Here is an 18,849-nt window from a genome sequence, read left to right as displayed (position 1 = left end):
GTTAATTTCAACGAATAACGTCAAGTATTTGAGTGATTTATGTATGTATCGTAAAGAGGAGATGCAGAGCTTGATATTAGATATCACGCAAAATTAATATGTTGAAAACTTCCAATCCTTATGCCAGGAAGAGCAAAATTTCGCTACTAGGGGGTCCACTGTTGGGCATTTTACCCTATATTATGGTCGTTTTACTTTTGTATATATTCAACAAACTGAATTGCAATCAGTCGCAAATGACAGAGCTGCCTTTTCAAATCAGATTCTACCAGATAAGCATATCTGATTGAAATTTACATTCCCTCGATCCAGGTGCCCGAGTTTCCCGGGTCGCCTCCTCTGACTAATTGAGTCATGCTCTAGTAACTGCTCTTCCGTGAGTGCAATCCGAAACTGGAAACCCCAACTCACGCACAATACTTACACAAATACCTGCGCTGGCACGTGGAATGAAACGTAAACAATAAACATATTTCTTTCCTCCATCCATTTGCTATGCAGTGCTAAAATCACAATGCAGCTCCGTTGCAGAGCTCGCACATAATTATTGTATACTTCCTAGTTGGGTACGTTGACACACTTTTGTTTGTTTGATTCTGTCATACTCGTTCGCCATCCACGTTGGTCCCATACTGGGGCTTCGAGCAACTAGTTTAATAAGCAAAACAAAACGGTATCGCCCATTAGCTAGCCTGAAGCTGGCTGAACAAAAAACAACAATCCGGTTGTGGATGCTCTGTTCCTAGCGTTGGTAGCGTCAACTTCATCAACAAGTGTGATTTATCGAGCGATCCCGATAGGTTATCGGGTGGAGGTACTTCGATTAGGCTTGAAAGAAAATGCTGTTGTATATTCGAACGCAAATTCATATTAAAATTTCAAACAAAACCCAATCTCAAAACGTAACCATTGTAAAATTTTCTTACCACAGTTTATTATTCCATTATCACAAAATTTGCTCCGAAAACACAAATACTTCACCACTCAGTAATGAGTTCAGGTAATACTACTCCATTTAATTCCATTACATTGTAATCTTTACAGATACGTATTTCGACTTGATAGGTGAAGACATGGCACTAAAAGAGCCTAATAATTTTCTTTCGCAAATACTGTCCATACTCCATAAAGTGGTGCCTTTACTCCAGGCCGGCCTGCACAGTACCGGTCTAGACATTCTTGGTTATTACGACGGCTGTGAGGCACGTCGAAACAATTAACATCCCTGACATGCGGTAACTTGATCTCTACCTAATGAACGCGAACTGGTGATGGACTTGAATTAAAGGGTAAACGTAACTTTATCAATAAAAGGCGAAAAGACTACAGTGTCGACCTGATTTTGTCTACCTTCGATTTTATCACGTCCCGATTTTCTCGATTTATGACGTCCCGATTTTCTCACGTTTTCGGCCCGATTTTGATCAATTTGAACAATGATCTTCATGAAATAACTTTGACCGCCTGTAGTTTATTATAAATCATTTCTGAGTACCTGTAAAGGATTTTTTAGACCTTTTCGACAAGAAATCGTTCACGCATTTTACATTTCCAAGGCATAAACTGATTCATGTTTTGTGAAATAATTTAAAAAATCGTTTTTTTTTATTTTCGTCACATTTCCTATTTTATCACCCCAAAATTCAACAAGGGGATGATAAAATCGGTATATTACTGTATTCCTATTTCATACACTATTATTGAGTTTTAAAGTTTTCATCCATTATGTTTAGTCATGCAAATGTTTCTACTAGAGTTCGCTTCATTGAGGTCGAAATATGTATCTGTGAAGATTACAACGTGGTGGAATTAAATGGAATATTACTAATTATTCTTACAACAGGTTAGTTTTAAATAGTTAATTTATCATACGGCTAAATGACTAGACCAAGTATTATAGCCACAGGTCAACCATAAAGTTCACACACTTTGTCTTTTCGTACCCGTCAGATCACGTGAACCGGTCATTGCCTGCCTGTCTGACTACTTGCCCGGTTCACCGAAGTCGTTCGATTTTAACCATTATCATGCTGTGTTTAGGACCAGACAACCAAAAATCATTTCTTCTTATTATTATTATTAGCATAACATCTCCCACTGGAGTACCTTCGTCGGGCCCAGGGTGTACCTCGGACAAAAATGCGTAATGGCGGATAAATTACAATTTTAATCAAAAAGTGACCTCCTGAGGGCTCCTTTCAAGTGACCCGGAAGCCTAATTTTAAGAGATTTGGAAATTTTCTTTAAAGAGCATTCTTTTGAGCCTTTTTTAAACTTTCTTTTTTTTTTATCTTTCCTCTAAAACCCTCGGAAGGCTCTTTTCAAGAGGCTCGGAAGGCCCCTTTCGACAGGCTCCAAAGCCTCTGACCTTTTGACTCCTGCTTTTAAAAGCAACGGCGCTCTGATATGCAGAGTAAGCTCAACGACCTTGCCGATCGCTCCTCCTCGGCAGGTTTAGTCATCAACGTCAACAAAACCAAATCGTTGGATGTAAACACGGTGACTCCTTCCAGTTTCACAGTAGCCGGGCAACCAGTGGAGAATGTTGAAAGCTTCCAATATCTTGGTAGCCAAATGGCGTCAGACGGCGGTACCAAGATCGACATAGGCGCACGGATCAAGAAAGCAAGGGCTGCCTTTGCGAGTTTAAGAAATATCTGGAAAAACAGGCAGATAAGTGAACGCACCAAAATACGAATTTTCAACTCTAACGTGAAATCTGTGCTGTTATACGCTAGCGAAACATGGTGTGTATCAGTGGAGAACACTCAACGGCTGCAGGTGTTCATTAACAGATGCCTGCGGTATATAATTCGGGCCTGGTGGCCTCACAACTGGATCTCAAACAACGAGTTCCATCGTCGTTGTCACCAGAGGCCGATGACAACAGAAATTCGGGATCGGAAGTGGGGCTGGGTCGGCCACACTCTACGTAGGAGCGGAAACGAAATCTGTAAGCAAGCATTAGACTGGAACCCAGCGGGACATCGCAGCAGAGGCAGACCCAGAGGCTCATGGCGGCGAAGCCTCAATAAAGAAATAAAAGAAGTCGACCGAAATCTAACCTGGCAACAGGTTAAAGCGATAGCCGGGCATCGCTCAGGATGGAGATCTTTCAAGTCGGCCCTTTGCACCACCGGAGGTGTACAGGATCCATAAGTAAGTAAGTTTTAAAAGCCTTGGAAGGGTCTTTTCAAGAGGCTCAGAAAGTTCCTATCAACAATCTCGAAAGCCTCTTTTTAAAATGCTCGGAAACCTACTTTAAACAGGCTAGGAAGCCTCCTTTAAAGAGGTTTGGAAGCCTTCTTTCAAGTGGCCCGGAAGCCTCCTTTCAAGAGGCCCGGAAGCCTCCTTTCAAGAGGCCCGGAAACCTCCTTTCAAGAGGCTCGGAAGCCTCTTTTTAAGAGGCTAGGAAGCCTCTTTTTAAGAGGCCCGGAAACCTCCTTTCAAGAGGCTCGGAAGCCTCCTTTCAAGAGGCTCGGAAGCCTCCTTTAAAGAGGCTCGGAAGCCTCCTTTAAAGAGGCTCGGAAGCCTCCTTTAAAGAGGCTCGGAAGCCTCCTTTCAAGAGGCCCGGAAGCCTCCTTTCAAGAGGCCCGGAAGCCTCCTTTCAAGAGGCCCGGAAGCCTCCTTTCAAGAGGCCCGGAAGCCTCCTTTCAAGAGGCCCGGAAGCCTCATTTCAAGAGGCCCGGAAGCCTCCTTTCAAGAGGCCCGGAAGCCTCCTTTCAAGAGGCCCGAAGCCTCCTTTCAAGAGGCCCGGAAGCCTCCTTTCAAGAGGCCCAAGCCTCCTTTCAAGAGGCCCGAAGCCTCCTTTCAAGAGGCCCGGAAGCCTCCTTTCAAGAGGCCCGGAAGCCTCCTTTCAAGAGGCCCGAAGCCTCCTTTCAAGAGGCCCGGAAGCCTCCTTTCAAGAGGCCCGGAAGCCTCCTTTCAAGAGGCCCGGAAGCCTCCTTTCAAGAGGCCCGGAAGCCTCCTTTCAAGAGGCCCGGAAGCCTCCTTTCAAGAGGCCCGGAAGCCCCTCTAAGAGGCTCGGAAGCCTCCTTTCAAGAGGCCCGGAAGCCTCCTTTCAAGAGGCTCGGAAGCCTCCTTTCAAGAGGCTCGGAAGCCTCCTTTCAAGAGGCTCCTTTCAAGAGGCCCGGAAGCCTCCTTTCAAGAGGCCCGGAAGCCTCCTTTCAAGAGGCCCGGAAGCCTCCTTTCAAGAGGCCCGGAAGCCTCCTTTCAAGAGGCCCGGAAGCCTCCTTTCAAGAGGCCCGGAAGCCTCCTTTCAAGAGGCCCGGAAGCCTCCTTTCAAGAGGCCCGGAAGCCTCCTTTCAAGAGGCCCCAGCCTCCTTTCAAGAGGCCCGGAAGCCTCCTTTCAAGAGGCCCGGAAGCCTCCTTTCAAGAGGCCCGGAAGCCTCCTTTCAAGAGGCCCGGGACCCTCCTTTCAAGAGGCCCGGGGGCGGCCTTTCAAGAGGCCCTCCTTTCAAGAGGCCCGGAAGCCTCCTTTCAAGAGGCCCGGAAGCCTCCTTTCAAGAGGCCCGGAAGCCTCCTTTCAAGAGGCCCGGAAGCCTCCTTTCAAGAGGCCCGGAAGCCTCCTTTCAAGAGGCCCCGAAGCCCCCTTTCCAGAGGCCCCGAAGCCCCCCTTCAAGAGGCCCCCGAAGCCTCCCTTCCAGAGGCCCGGAAGCCTCATTTCAAGAGGCCCGGAAGCCTCCTTTCATGAGGCCCGAGAACCTCCTTTCAAGAGGCCCGGAAGCCTCCTTTCAAGAGGCCCGGAAGCCTCCTTTCAAGAGGCCCGGAAGCCTCCTTTCAAGAGGCCCGGAAGCCTCCTTTCAAGAGGCTCGAAGCCTCCTTCAAGAGGCCCGGAAGCCTCCTTTCAAGAGGCCCGGAAGCCTCCTTTCAAGAGGCCCGGAAGCCTCCTTTCAAGAGGCCCTGAAGCCTCCTTTCAAGAGGCCCGGAAGCCTCCTTTCAAGAGGCCCGAAGCCTCCTTTCAAGAGGCCCGGAAGCCTCCTTCAAGAGGCCCGGAAGCCTCCTTCAAGAGGCCCGGAAACCTCATTTTGAGAGGCCCGGAAGCCTTCTTTCAAGAATCCCAGAATCCTGCTTTCAAGAGGCCTGGAAGCCTCCCATCAAGAGGCCTGGAAGCCTCCTTTCAAGAGGCCTCAAGCCTCCTTTCAAGAGGCCTCGGAAGCCTCCTTCAAGAGGCCTGGAAGCCTCCTTCAAGAGGCCTCGGAAGCCTCCTTTCAAGAGGCTCAAGCCTCCTTTCAAGAGGCCTGGAAGCCCTTTCAAGAGGCTCGGAAGCCTCCTTTCAAGAGGCCTGGAAGCCTCCTTTCAAGAGGCCTGGAAGCCTCCTTTCAAGAGGCTCGGAAGCCTCCTTTCAAGAGGCCTGGAAGCCTCCTTCAAGAGGCCTCAAGCCTCCTTTCAAGAGGCCTGGAAGCCTCCTTTCAAGAGGCCTGGAAGCCTCCTTTCAAGAGGCCCGGAAGCCTCCTTTCAAGAGGCCCGGAAGCCTTCTTTCAAGAGGCCCGAAAGCCTCCTTTCAAGAGGCCCGGAAGCCTCCTTTCAAAAGGCCCGGAAGCCTCCTTTCAAGAGGCCCGGAAGCCTCCTTTCAAAAGGCCCGGAAGCCTCCTTTCAAAAGGCCCGGAAGCCTCCTTTCAAGAGGCTCGGAAGCTGGTCCTTAATTTCAATAATGCTTTGTCGATAACTCCACTTTGAAGAACAGTTCTTCTTGTTACTATTGAATGAAATGGTGGTCCTGAAAAGAATCGATTTATTTTCAATAATGCGCCTTTCCAATCATTGGCAGCCAGAGAAATCGAAATCGTGTTGGAATATCTCAAATAAAACTATCAACCGTTTCTTTTCATAAAATGCTTGTCTTCCAAGGGCAGATTTTCTTTCTGCATTGCATTTTCTCACTTACCAACAGCAATCAAACGTAAGTAAGAACCTTGCGTAAAAATTTTACTTGACTGATGCTGCTGCTGTCCGACGGCCACGCGATGATTGTTCGCTAAAACGCCCCCATTTAGAAAAAAAATCAGCATCGCATATCGCTGAACCACAACCAACCCATTCTTCTCCTTCAGTTTGTCCTGAAAAGAACCGATTCTCCTTTACCAATGCAATTAACAATTAACAATCAGTAACAGCAACCAACCGATGGTCGGGACGTTATTGGGTAGAAATTTCATTTCAGTCCTGCTGCTGTCAGTGATTGGGGTACTTTCTGCTGAATACTGCTGTCGGCAATGACCAATCGATGATTCTCTTGCCGTTGAGACTGCTGCTACTGGCGTAATCTTGTGATAGCACAGGGGTAAAACGAGTTCTTGCAGCTTCGTGCAGTGAACTTATCCATCTTTGCACGATTCCCCAGAAAGTTCTACGATTTGTGTCAAAATTTCAGCGCAATTCGCCCGTACCGTATCGAGATATTGAATTGATTCGCGTTATGGACATTTTTTTCCCATAGTGCAACGATTGAAAGATGACTTAGTTATTAGCTCATACTTCTTGACTACTTTTCGTGTAACATGCCGAAGGATGTCCTTCAATAATTTCGAAGGATTTACTTCTTCAATTCCGAATAATTTCCGTTGGAAGTTCCGAAGGATTCTCGCCTAATACTGCGATGGCTAATACGATGTCTAATGCTGGAAATGCTGAAGGATGTCCTTTGGAAATTCCGTAGAATGTGCTTTGGAAATTCCGAAGGATTTCCTTTGGAGATTTCTTGCATAAATTCCGAAGTTTTTTTTTTGGAAAACGCGCAGCATTTACTTTGAAAATTCAGAAGATTTTCGTTTGTAGATTCAGAAGAATTTCCTTCGGCAATTCCGAAGAATTTTCTTTCCATTTACGTTAGAATTTATGAAGGATATCCGTCAAAAATTCCGAAGAATTTAAGTTGAAAATTCCGATGGATTTTTCTCGGAAATGGTGAAGTCAGTTTTTTTCGGAACTACGAAGGACCTCTTTTGGAGATTCAGAAGGACTTCCTTTTTCAATTTCGAAAGATTTTCTTCGGTTATTCCAAAAGGTTTTCTTCCAAAGAGCTTTCCTCGGTAACTTTCGGTTTTCCCTTCGGCAATTACGAAGGATTTCCGTACAGAAATTCTGGGTGTTTTGTGTTGAAATTTCATAAAAGAATTTCCATTGGATTTCCGTAGACATTTTCGATGGATTTCCGTCAGAAATTTCAAAATGCTTTGAATAATATTATCAAAATGCTTTGAATAATATAAATTCGAAGGATTTCCTTTTAATAATTTCTTTCAGAAATCCCGTAGTTTTTCTTGGAAGGATTTATTTAGAAAATTTAGAACAATTTTGATTTGTGTTTCAGATGGATTTCCTTTGGCATTTTCGAAAGGTTTCTTTCGGCAATTCCGAAAGGTTTTTTTTTGAAAATTCTAATGTATTTCCGTTAGAAATTCTGGAAGGAAATTGGACATTTCTCGGGTATTCCCAGAACCCATGGGGAAGTGGCCACTTTTTGTTCGGTCTCGGAAATCATCTTGCGACGTGTCAAACTTCATGATTTCACAAAACGAATACACTGATGTACATTTGGACGATCTTTGATTTGCCACCCTCCGGACATTCCCGGAATCTGGTTTCCCTAGGGAAGTGATCACGTTAGGATCGGTCTTGAAGTCCATCTTGCATCATGTTGAACTACATGAACGTTATTCGATCGAAGTGGCCAATTCACGGATTGTCATTTGCACGGTTTTTTTTTTCAACTCGGTCATTCTCCGGGGTGCCCGGAACCTGCTTCCTATGGGAAAGTGGTCACTTTTCATTCGGTCTTGAAATTCATCCTGCGATGTATTATACTTCATGATTTTTTAAAACAAGTACACTGATGATGGTTGGGTTGTTCAAGTTGGCCACTCTCCAGGTATCCCTGGAACCTGGGAAAGTGTCCGCTTTCAACGTTCAAATGTCCATCAATGTATTTGAATTACAAAATTATGAAGATCGATACGTCGCAACTGGGTTTCAAGACCAATCGAAGAGTGGCCATTGTCTCCGGAGGAAGTTAGGTTCCGAGATTACCTGAAGAGTTGCCAATTTGAAGAAAAAAAACCGTCGAATGTTCATCAGCGTACTTGTTTTGTAAAATCATGAACTTTGATTTGTCGAACGATGGGTCTCCCAAAAAAAAGGTGGCCAATTCGATCAAGAGATAGTCAAATGTCCAACAACGTACTTGTTTTACAAAATCATTAATAGTCAAATGTCTAACAGTGTACTTGTTTTGCAAAATCATGCAGTTTGGCATGTCGCAAGAAGCGTTTCAAGTGGTACGGCAGGATGGCGAATCTGATAAGAAAAACCCGAAATGATCATCAGTGGACTTGTTTTGCAAAATCATGAAGTCGGTCATTAAGTGGCCACTTCTTCAGGATGAGAGGTAACCTCAGCTCTCCCCAAAAATATTTGGAACCACCATCATTCCCTATTCCCATTCCCATTCCCTTCCTAAAACTAGAGGAAATTTTTGATTTATTATAAAAGATCAAAACAGCTGAGCAGCATAATTTTGAAATATTTTGAATTGCTTTAGAGGCGTTAATTTTTCATGGATCCGAGATCTCCCAAATTGAACACTCAACACCTAGCATTATTCGAAGAAAGTCTAAAACTCTGCCATAAGCAAAAAAGTGTATAACAGCAGAATTCAGTGGGTACATGAGTTAGCCTTCGTAATACAAAACGCACCTTAGTATTAACCTCTAAATCAAGCTCCGTAAGCATCACCCAACAAAAGACTCAAAGTCGATGAATGTTAACTGGCTGCCAAGTACGTTACCAACCGATGATGATTCATCCAACGACGTGATCTTGGGTGCGTGATTATAGTGTGTCATAACTATGGCATTGGAGGCACAGAGTTATCACTTTGGATCTACGAAGTATTGTAAGAGTGACGGTGACACACAGTTTTCAATTTACATACGCAGAAACAGCACCACCTAGCGTAGAATCGAGTTCAAATAAGATGTCCCATCAGGAACTACTGAATCGCTCGCGTACAGTGAATGAAGTGAAACGAATCCGGTTGCACAAATGCTACTACTACCAATGGCCGTTAATGCTATTAGTCATACCGCCAGATCGCCAAGTCGTGATCGTGAATTTAAAGTTGTGCAAAATGAAACTCTCCTTACGTTTGCATTAGTATGGAAAAACAGCGTGCGAGCATGAGTAAACACTTTGAAAGGCCCTCTTGGTGCTTGGTCGGCGCGGCGGCAGCAGATATGAGAAGCCCAAACACAATTCGATAAATAGGTTAACGAGTGCTGAGCACTCGTCGAAACCTCTCGTCATTGCGCCGCGTCGGTCCGGATCAGGGCTGACTAATCTTCATCCGATGGCTTACAACGTAGTGCTGTAAATATCACGACATTTAGCAAGTTTCACCAACATAGGTACTGAAGTTGAGCAAAGCTTCACCGACGCCACGGAAGCCGCACCAAGTAATGGTCTTTGTTTTTGCGGTCTGGTTTGTTGTTCGATATTCTTCGCTGGAGCCTCGATTGGCACAAAAGGAATCACTCGTCAGAACCTGTCCGAGAAACGGGCAGCTGCACCTACAATCGAAGTTTTGATATCTTTTCCGCACTACCTCTGACATTACGACGCACGGTTGGGCGTTCCTTCAATTGTGCTGGTCAAACTAAGTTGAAGCCCTTTTTCCTTAGCTACAAGGCTTCAAAGTGAGGCTATATTAGAATGATTGGTCTTTAGATATGAGGGCGACGCCCAAGTTGAGCGTCAAGAAATAAGGATCGGGGAAAGCGAATTCACTTTAAGACCTTTGTCCTTTTTTTACCTTTTGTATGAACAGAATCACTGTGTGATGTAGAAAGAAGCCATCGAGAATCGAGTAGCGGTACTTTCCGGCTTGGATCACAACTTCAGGAAATGTGGTTTCATGCTTTCGCGTCGTCTTGTGGACCGCACATTAACCGCAAATGGCAAAACTATATGGACATAATTCCACACCGACCGTGCAGTGCAGAACAAGGAAACGGCGGTTGTCGTGGTCGTAATTTTCCCCCACAAAGAACAAGATCTTTAAAGGGACACCATCATACTCCTGTTTAATCGACAACAAACAAACAACAACAGAGCAAGTTTCCAAGAAAACAACCTGAAAGGATTGGGACTGTACTTTTTGCTTGGTCGACGAACCTGAACCTGAACGCTGGAACCTGTTGCCCGTCAAACATCACGCTCTCGAGAGGGACCACTTTCTAAATTGGAAAACGTCATTTAACTGCCTGTGACGACGCCGCGGTAGATGGAAAGAAAGGCGCTCAGCGTAAACCGGGACAGGTTTTTTTTTGGCGATTTTTATGATTGGATCTCGCTACTTTCCATACACAATCGCGTCGCGCGCAAATATTGTCTTGTTCGCCGAGGGGGCTGGCTGTTTATGGTGGAACGTTTTGAACGGAGCACGAATAGGGGCGCGCCTCTTCGCGCCACGGTCAATGGCAGTGTGTGCGCCAGCGGCGCTGCTGGTGAATTGGATTTTAACGGGCACTTATTTTTGCGAGCTGCTCGCTAGCCGATTTGTTTTGACGATGACGGTCCGGTCGGTAGCGAGTTGCGGTTGATATTGTTGCAAAATCAAGTTCAATGACGCACGTGACTGATGTTTTTGGCAGATGTATGGTACTTTTGGAACGTCTTGAATGCGTTTGAAATTTGAGCTTGCGGCCCACAGATTCTATGGATGCAAATTTAATCAACCTGGGGGTGCTCTACATTTTAATTATGCCTTCGCGCAACTCATGTTTTTTTAAACTTGCTATTTGCTTGTATAGTTCGCATTTTTAAAGGGTCCATTGATTGGATTTTTTTTTCTAACAGTACATTAATCGACGTTCAGTAGCTACAGCGTAAGAGAGCTAGTAACAATTAATAAGTGATCATTCACAATGATTAGCGTTACTAGCGCATGGCTTTTGGGCCTTACAGGCTCGCTGGTGTTTTAGGAAATTATTCTGCGTTTTCATCCTGGATTTCCTTCCAGAATTCATTCAACAAAATCTGTAGGAACTACTCCAAGATTTTTTAAAGATATTTCATCGTCTTCTGTCATCCTGCGTCAATAACTCCTCCTTCAGAATTAATTTTAGAATCCCGCTGTGGAAGTATATTCACTATATTCGTTTGGTAATAATTCCGGAGGATTCATACGGAAATTCTTCCGAACATTCCTCTGGTTATTCCTTGATCACGCGCTTAGCACAAATTGACTGTGCGACGCACCGTTCTGGTCAACACAGAAGATTTTCGCACAAGCGGGTATAACATTGGCGATAACGTAAGTAAAAGTAAAAATAAAGATACTAATTTGAACTGGTTCTTCAACTCATCGTTCTCATGAAAAAGGTGCTATTTTGTTTCAGGATAAGAAGAACATAGAATCGTAAGACAAACATAGAGCAGATCGAACACAGTACCTAAAGCAGCAGCTTTGTATACAATACGTATTTTATTTCTACATTGTAATATGTAATTTTTCTATTGATTTGCTATAGACTTTTGTGGGCACCCAAAAAACAAATCTGACAATTATTGTATAAAATCTGGGCATATACAATTATGTAAGCTTTTTATACAAATATTGTATTAAAATAATACAAATTTGTATTATTTCAATACAACAATTGTATTAAAATCTTCCGAAATTGTATATGCTCAATTATTATACAGTTTCTGTAAGGTTCTTACGCAGAACTGTATTAAAATCTGCCATCCGCTGGTTGGGTGTGGGATGGTACATTTTTGTTTCTGTTTCATCTAGATGGTAAAATAGAAAGTTTCAATAATATTCACATGATTTACGGAAGTGCCTCTAATTGACCTTATTTGAGGCTGATAAACTAAAAAAATAATCGATCTGAGAAACTCGGATATCATTTTTTTATTCATTACATTTAAATTCTTAACAACATGATGAGTACATCGAATACCTGCTGTTTATAGTCGAGCAGCTAAGAACCGTTCAGTCAGCCATGGATTGGACAACACACCGGTTGTTAATGACCTATCCTTTCCTTCAGTAACACAGCAAGTAACCTAATTTTTACGCTCGAATGAGCTTTCTATATTTATCAGCTGTTGTACGAGGAATAGCTGTTCGTACCGTCCAGGAGCACATTCTTTTGAACGTTCGTGTGAAATGATCAAGACAACCCATCCGACTTATACCAAGTCTAGAAAGAGGAACGATTAATGGAGTTATCCATCCTTGATGTTTCTATTTGTTACTTCCTGACTGAACAATAGACTGATCCATATTCGCTTGGAAATATTGTTGATAACACTTTGTTATTTTCCCCTCTCTGAATTCTAATTTGTAAATAAATATTTTAAATAAGGAAAAATATCAATAAAAGAGCTTAATATATTTTTCCGAAAAATATCAATTGAACTGAACCGTAAATTCTGTATCTTGGATTGGGTTCCTCCTCCTTGCCTAATATCAAGAACCAAGGATACTCGATAAGGCAAATTTTTAGTCAGAATGCGTTTTTTTAACGAGAAATTATTTGTGCAACACATTTCATATTCGCTGTTTATTAATTTCAGTTGCTTTGAGTTTAATCTATAGCTGATAAAAGGTAATTAATATTTCAAACTGGAAACTTAATTAGACTTCAAAGGGGGAAAGTATTAAAAAAGTCTATCATATTTTCATTTATCTTTTCTGCTCCCTTTAAAAGTTTATATTTTTAAGATAGCAGAGAAAATTTGCTTGCGTTTTTATTAGGAAACTTTGTTTCTAAGATTTTTCTTCGTTCTTGAGTTATGAATTTTTATAAGTTGGTGGTGTCGGGGAAAAAGCAAATATATTCACCAAAACACTTTTTTCATATATCCATGAACACTGTTTCGGGAAAAAGTCTCTCGTGAGATAATAAAAAATCCGTGACATAATAAAAAACCCAGAAAATCCATATATCGGCAATGGTGCCTTTCTCGTGAGTTTTAAAAATTCTATTTTGACCATAACTTTTGATCCGATCTAACCAATTTTCAATAGTAATGGAGCAAGATTCCCCCTCAAAGGCAACCTGTTACGAAAAAAATGCTTAAGGATAAAGTACCAATAAAATGCGCTAATTTTTTCCCGTTTTTTTTATATAATATTTTTGCCATATATTTTTATCTAATAGTCTGATCTGGCCAATTTTCAATATATAAGAAACAATGGGACAGGTTTCGCCGTAGAGCACAATCTGTTCCAAGCCAATCTGTTGAGAATAAGTATCAAAAAAGTGAGCAAGACTTTAGAATAGACGATGCTAAGGATCCTATAGGCTGAATGGTCATTAGGCCGAACGGCCATCAAACCGAATGAGAAGTAAGAAGTGTGAGACGTGGAAAGTGAGAAGGGAGTAGTGGTATAAGAAAACTTAGAAGTGAGAAATAAGAAGTGCGAAGTGACAACTGAGAAGCGAGAAATGAGAAATTAGGAATGCGTAGTAGAGTAGAGTAGAGTAGTGAGAAGTGTGAGATAAGAAAGGATGAGTGAGAAATGCGAAATAAGTAGTGAGAAGTAAGAAATGAGAAGTGCAGAGTAAGAAGTGAGAAGGATGATATGATAACTGAGAAACTGGGTAGGGGAAGTGAAAACTGAGAAGGAAGAAAGAAGGAAGAATGAAACATAAAAAAGATCCAAAAAAGTAGAGGAAAAAGAAGGAAAGAAAGGAGAAGATAAAAAGAAAAAAAGAAGAAAAAAGAGGAAAAAGAAGTAGATAAATAAGAGAAAAAAGAGAAAAGAAGAAAGAACAAAAAAGAAGAAAAAACAAAAAAAGAAGAAAGAACAAAAAAGAAGGACAAAATAACGAAAAAAGGAAGAAAGAAAAAGATGGAAGATAAAAAGAAGGAAGAAGGAAGCTGAATAATAGAAGAGGAATAACGAAAGAAGAAATAGGGAAGAAAGAAGGTAGCAAGAAGGAAGAAAAAAGGAAGGAGGAGGAAAGAAGGAAGAAAGAATAAAGAAAGGAAATGGAAAATGGAAGGAAAAAGGAAGTAAAAAGGTAAAAAGAAGTATGAAAAAAGAAAGAGTAGAAAAAAAGGAAGAAGGAAAAAGGAAGGAAAAAAAAGAAAGGAGAAAGAAAGAACGAAAGAAAAGAGAAGACAGAAGGAAGAAAAATAAAATAAAAAATAAGGTAGAAATAAGGAATTTGGAAGATGGGAAGAAGAAAGGAAGGAAGAAACAAAAAGAAGAAGAAGAAAAAAAGAAAGAAGCAAGATGGAAAAAGGAAAAAGAAAGAAGGATGAGGGAAGAAGTAGGAAGAAAAAAGGGAGAAGGAAGAAAATCGAAGGAAAAAAGAAGAACGAAAAAATGAAGAATGAAGAGGAAAAAGGATGAACTCACCTCATTTCTGATTCGGCCTAATGGCCTGACACAAGAATAGACATACGCACACGCACATACAGACATCACCTCAATCAGACAAGAGTCCAAAAATGGCTGCCTCAAATGGCTGGTCTAGTCCTCATCTCGCGTTTTTGCTCGCTAAATGTAAGTTTATGGACGATTAGAATATCTGGAAACCATTTTTTCGTGTATGCTGCTAGTGAGCAATGGTGAAAAACTGCTTTTCGCCTCTGACTGTCGTTTGCTTTTGGAGTTATGTGCCCCTGAAAGCACACCGAGTAGCATATTTATCACATATCAGTCACTGTGACTCACATGCGAGAAATTTCAGTCACATTGGTGTTGCTATAACCAAATCGATCGGAGCTGTGCTACCTGAGACGCGCTTTGAAGAGCAATTCTGGAGTACTGCTTACTGTTTCTGGACTGGAAGCTCCCCATGGAGCGAGATTTTCTGAAAACTTTTGATCGGCATAGAAGAAATCAAAAGATTTTATGCCATTTTCTGTTTAAAAACAGTATTTTGTTGTTTTCTCAGATTAGAGTAAAATGAATATACATATGCAGTTGCTCAAGCAAATGATAAAATTATTTCTTGTCACACGAGCATTTTTCAGAAATAGATTACTTCTTCATTTTACTTATTTCCCCGAAAAAAGGTAATCGAATAGATGATTCCTTCTTTTTTAAATACGCATTTACTCGGAAAAAGGCAAATAAGCAGGTGGTTCATTCTTTTAAAGCACGAATATTTTCTCGAAGTTAAACGAAAGAGCAGGTGATGCCATATTTCCAAGCATGCATTTTCCCGGATTAAGGCGAAAAGTAAATGCTGCCTTTTTTAAACATATAAGCACGCATTTCCCCGGATTTGGGCAAGAGAGAAGATAATTTTATTTTTGAAAGCTCACATTTTTTCGGAGTAAGGAGAATGAGTAAAAGATTACTTCTTTAACCTTAGTAAGATGTTGGGGTCAATATGACCCAAAACGAAACTTCAAAGTAGAATAACTTTTTACCTGATAATCCGATCGTTCTGAAATTTCTTGACTTTTAATATTTTGTGGAAATGAAGCATCTGACATGAAAAAAGTATTTTAAGGTGCAACAGGAACGATCCCACAAAAAAAGTTACGAATAAGATATTGGGGTCATATTGACCCAGAAATGTAAATGCTTATAAAACAGTCAAATTATAACCGAATTACAAAGTTTATATACCGTTCGAAAGAAAAATTCATCAGTTTTATGGCTATGTGGTGATATGCTGGTTCTGGAGACAATGGCCACCGGGAAACGACCTCCACGGGGACCTTGTCGGTCATATAAGGGGAGCATACAAACCGCTCCATATATGCCATTCGATCGCCAATTGTTCATAGATTCTCTTAAAACGGTAATGTATGGTCCATGAAAGGGCTTCCGACGAAAGTGGCCACTCCTGGAACATGCAAGGTGCCCCCGGGGAACCCGTAGGAGGGGACATTTCCGTTTTAGCACCAAAGTATGCCGTGCGGCGGCTCGTTCGTCATGATTTTCCACATAATAAATGATTATACGCTTGAAATCGATAATTAACCACATTGGTCACTCTTGGAGCCAATGAGGTGCCCCTGGGGAACCCGTGCAAGAGGACATTTTCGTTCTAGCACCAAAATATGCCGTGCGGCGGCTCTTTCGTCATGATTTTCCACAAAATAGATGATTATGCGCTAGAAATCGATAATTAACCACATTGGCCACTCTTGGAGCCTATGAGGTGCCCTCGGGGAACCCGCAAAAAAGGACATTTCCGTTTTAACACCAAAATATGCCGTGCGGCGGTTCTTTCGTCATGATTTTCCACCAAACAGATGGTTATGCGCTTGAAATCGATAAGTGATCAAATTGGCCAATCCTGGTACAAGCAAGGATTATGCGCTTGAAATCGATAATTGACCAAATTGGCCACTCTTGGAGCCTATGAGGTTCCCCCGGGGAACCCGTGAAAAGGGACATTTCCGTTTTAACTCCAAAATATGCCATGCGGCGGCTCATTCGTCATAATTTTCCACAAATCGATAATTGACCACATTGGCCACTCTTGGAGCCTATGAGGTACCCTCGAAGAACCCGTAAAGGAGGACATTTTCGTTTTAGCACCAAAACATGCCGTGCGGCGGTTCTTTCGTCATGATTTTCCACAAAATAGATGATAATCTGCTCGAAATCGATAAGTGACCACATTGGCCGCTTTTGGAGCCTATCAGGAGCCCTCGGGGAACCCGTAGAAGGGGACATTTCCATTTTTACACCAATATAAGCCGTAAGTGGCTCTTTCGGTGTGTTTTCCCACCAAACAGATTGTTGTGCGCTCGAAATCGATAAGTGACCACATTGGTTACATTTGGAACCTATGAGGTTCCCTCGGAGAACACGTAGAAGATGACATTTCCATTTTTACACCAACATATGTTATGCGGCGGCTCTTTCGTCGTGGTTTTCCTCCAAATAGGTGCCCTCGAAATTGATTATTGACATATTTTTCACCTTTAGAACCTATGAGGTGCCCCCCGGGATCCCCTAGAGGAGTACATTTCCATTTTAATGCCAAAATATGCCGTGCGTCGGTTCTTTCGTCATGATTTTCCACCAAACAGTTGGTTATACGCTTGAAATCGATATATGACCACATTGGCCACTCCTGGTGCATTCAAGCTGCCCCCGGGGAACCCGTAGGAAAGGACATTTCCGTTTTAGCACGAAAATATGCGGTGCGGCGGCTATTTCGTCATGATTTTTCACAAAATAGATGATTATGCGCTCGAAATCGATAAGTGACCACATTGGCCACTCTTGCAGCCTATGAGGTGCACCCACCAAACAGATGGTCGTGCGCTCGAAATCGATAAGTGACCACATTGGCTACATTTGGAACCTATGAGGTTCCCTCGGAGAACACGTACACCTGTGTTCAGAATAATAGCAGTGGAAGCCGTTTTTCATACAAAATGGTCAACTTTGACAAGCTGTAACTTTGCACCCCGATGACCGATTGAGCTTAAATTTTTCCAGTGAACTACAAATATGAATTATTTTACACATACGAAGTATCATTTTTTTCGAATGACGCGTACAAAAATTACGCACTAGGTCAAATTGTTTAAAATAATAGCAGTTTTTGTTTTGGAAATATCAGGAAAACAATTAATTGAAATGTTATCAATTTGAATTCAGGTGCTGTGAGACACTAAGTTTATAATTTAAAAAATATAAATTGTTGAATTTGACATTTGAATTGGCAACTATATCAAAAATAAAAACTGCTATTTTTTTGAACAATTTGACCTAGTGCGTAATTTTTGAACGCATCATTCGAAAAAAAAGATACTTATTATGTGTAAAATAAATCATATTTATAGTTCACTGGAAAAAATTTAGCTCAGTCGGTCATCGGGGTGCAAAGTTACAGCTTGTCAAAGTTGACCATTTTGTATGAAAAACGGCTTCCACTGCTATTATGTGGAAGATGACATTTCCATTTTTACACCAACATATGTCATGCGGCGGCTCTTTCGTCGTGATTTTCCTCAAAATAGTTGCCCTAGAAATCGATTATTGACATATGGTCCACCCTTAGAACCTATGAGGTGCTTCCGGGAGCCCGTAGAGGAGTACATTTACATTACATATGCCGTGCGGTGGCGCGTTCTTTGTTATTTTCTACCAAACAGATGGTCAAGTGCTTGGAGTTGATTAGTGATATTGTCTACTTTTGGAACCTTTGAGATACCCTGTGAACCCGTAGGAGAGGACATTTTCATGGTTATATGAAATGTACTGTGCCGCTTGCGGCAGCTTTATCTCCATGTTTTCCAACATATAGATGGTTATGCGTTTGAAATCGATTTAGATCATATTGTCTACCCTGGCCACAAGTCTTCAAAAAGTTGGTTATGCGCTTAAAATTGTTCTTTATTTGAAATTGAGTACTGAGTCAAATAAAAAAAAGTTTCTGGGCTATTGTGATGGTTCCTTCGAACAGCTCTCCAAGGATTTTCTATTCCACATCTCGATATTACCATTAGTTGATGGTTCCCTTCAACTTCTTCAACAACTCATAGAAGTTTGAGGTTTTCACCGATCGCCGTGGACAATGATATGAAAATGCAACATTTTGATATAAAAAAGAAAATCTCTCCTTCTGTGAGACTCCTGCGGGTACCTTATAGGTTGTAGATATTAAGTTTAGAATGAATGACCTATTTGCTAGAAAGAAAACAAGATTAATCTACCTAGTGGTGATGGTGCCTTTATCGTTCGTTCAAAAGGGTTGAGAAATATATAAGAAAAGTTTAATATAACACTAATAGGTAGATAGCTCTTATTTTTCATATTTTTTTATTTGCATTCCAAAATTTCCTGCTGAACGCAACTTATTGCAAGCCAATCAGATGAGCATAAGTGCCAGAAAAGTGATTTTCCCATGC

The 18,849-nt window shown here is 41.8% G+C and overlaps 2 protein-coding genes across 13 annotated transcripts in view; one reads left to right on the top strand and one right to left on the bottom strand.

Annotated features, from left to right (window-relative positions):
• Positions 1 to 18,849, top strand: part of LOC134213490 (signal-induced proliferation-associated 1-like protein 1) — a 230,459-nt gene that overhangs the window by 108,663 nt on the left and 102,947 nt on the right. The window lies entirely within an intron of this gene.
• LOC134213489 (ATP synthase subunit a-like) lies at positions 11,692 to 17,523 on the bottom strand. The gene is made up of 2 exons (XM_062692583.1): positions 14,763 to 17,523; positions 11,692 to 14,643 (listed from the first exon to the last, which is right to left on the bottom strand). The coding sequence occupies exon 2, from the start codon at positions 14,441 to 14,443 to the stop codon at positions 13,466 to 13,468; it is 978 nt and encodes a 325-aa protein (XP_062548567.1). The 5' UTR covers positions 14,444 to 14,643; positions 14,763 to 17,523; the 3' UTR covers positions 11,692 to 13,465.

This window comes from Armigeres subalbatus, chromosome 2, assembly GCF_024139115.2.
Source record: "Armigeres subalbatus isolate Guangzhou_Male chromosome 2, GZ_Asu_2, whole genome shotgun sequence".
In the NCBI taxonomy this organism is placed as follows: Eukaryota; Metazoa; Arthropoda; class Insecta; order Diptera; family Culicidae; genus Armigeres; species Armigeres subalbatus.
This window is presented reverse-complemented; position numbering and strand designations above follow the sequence as displayed.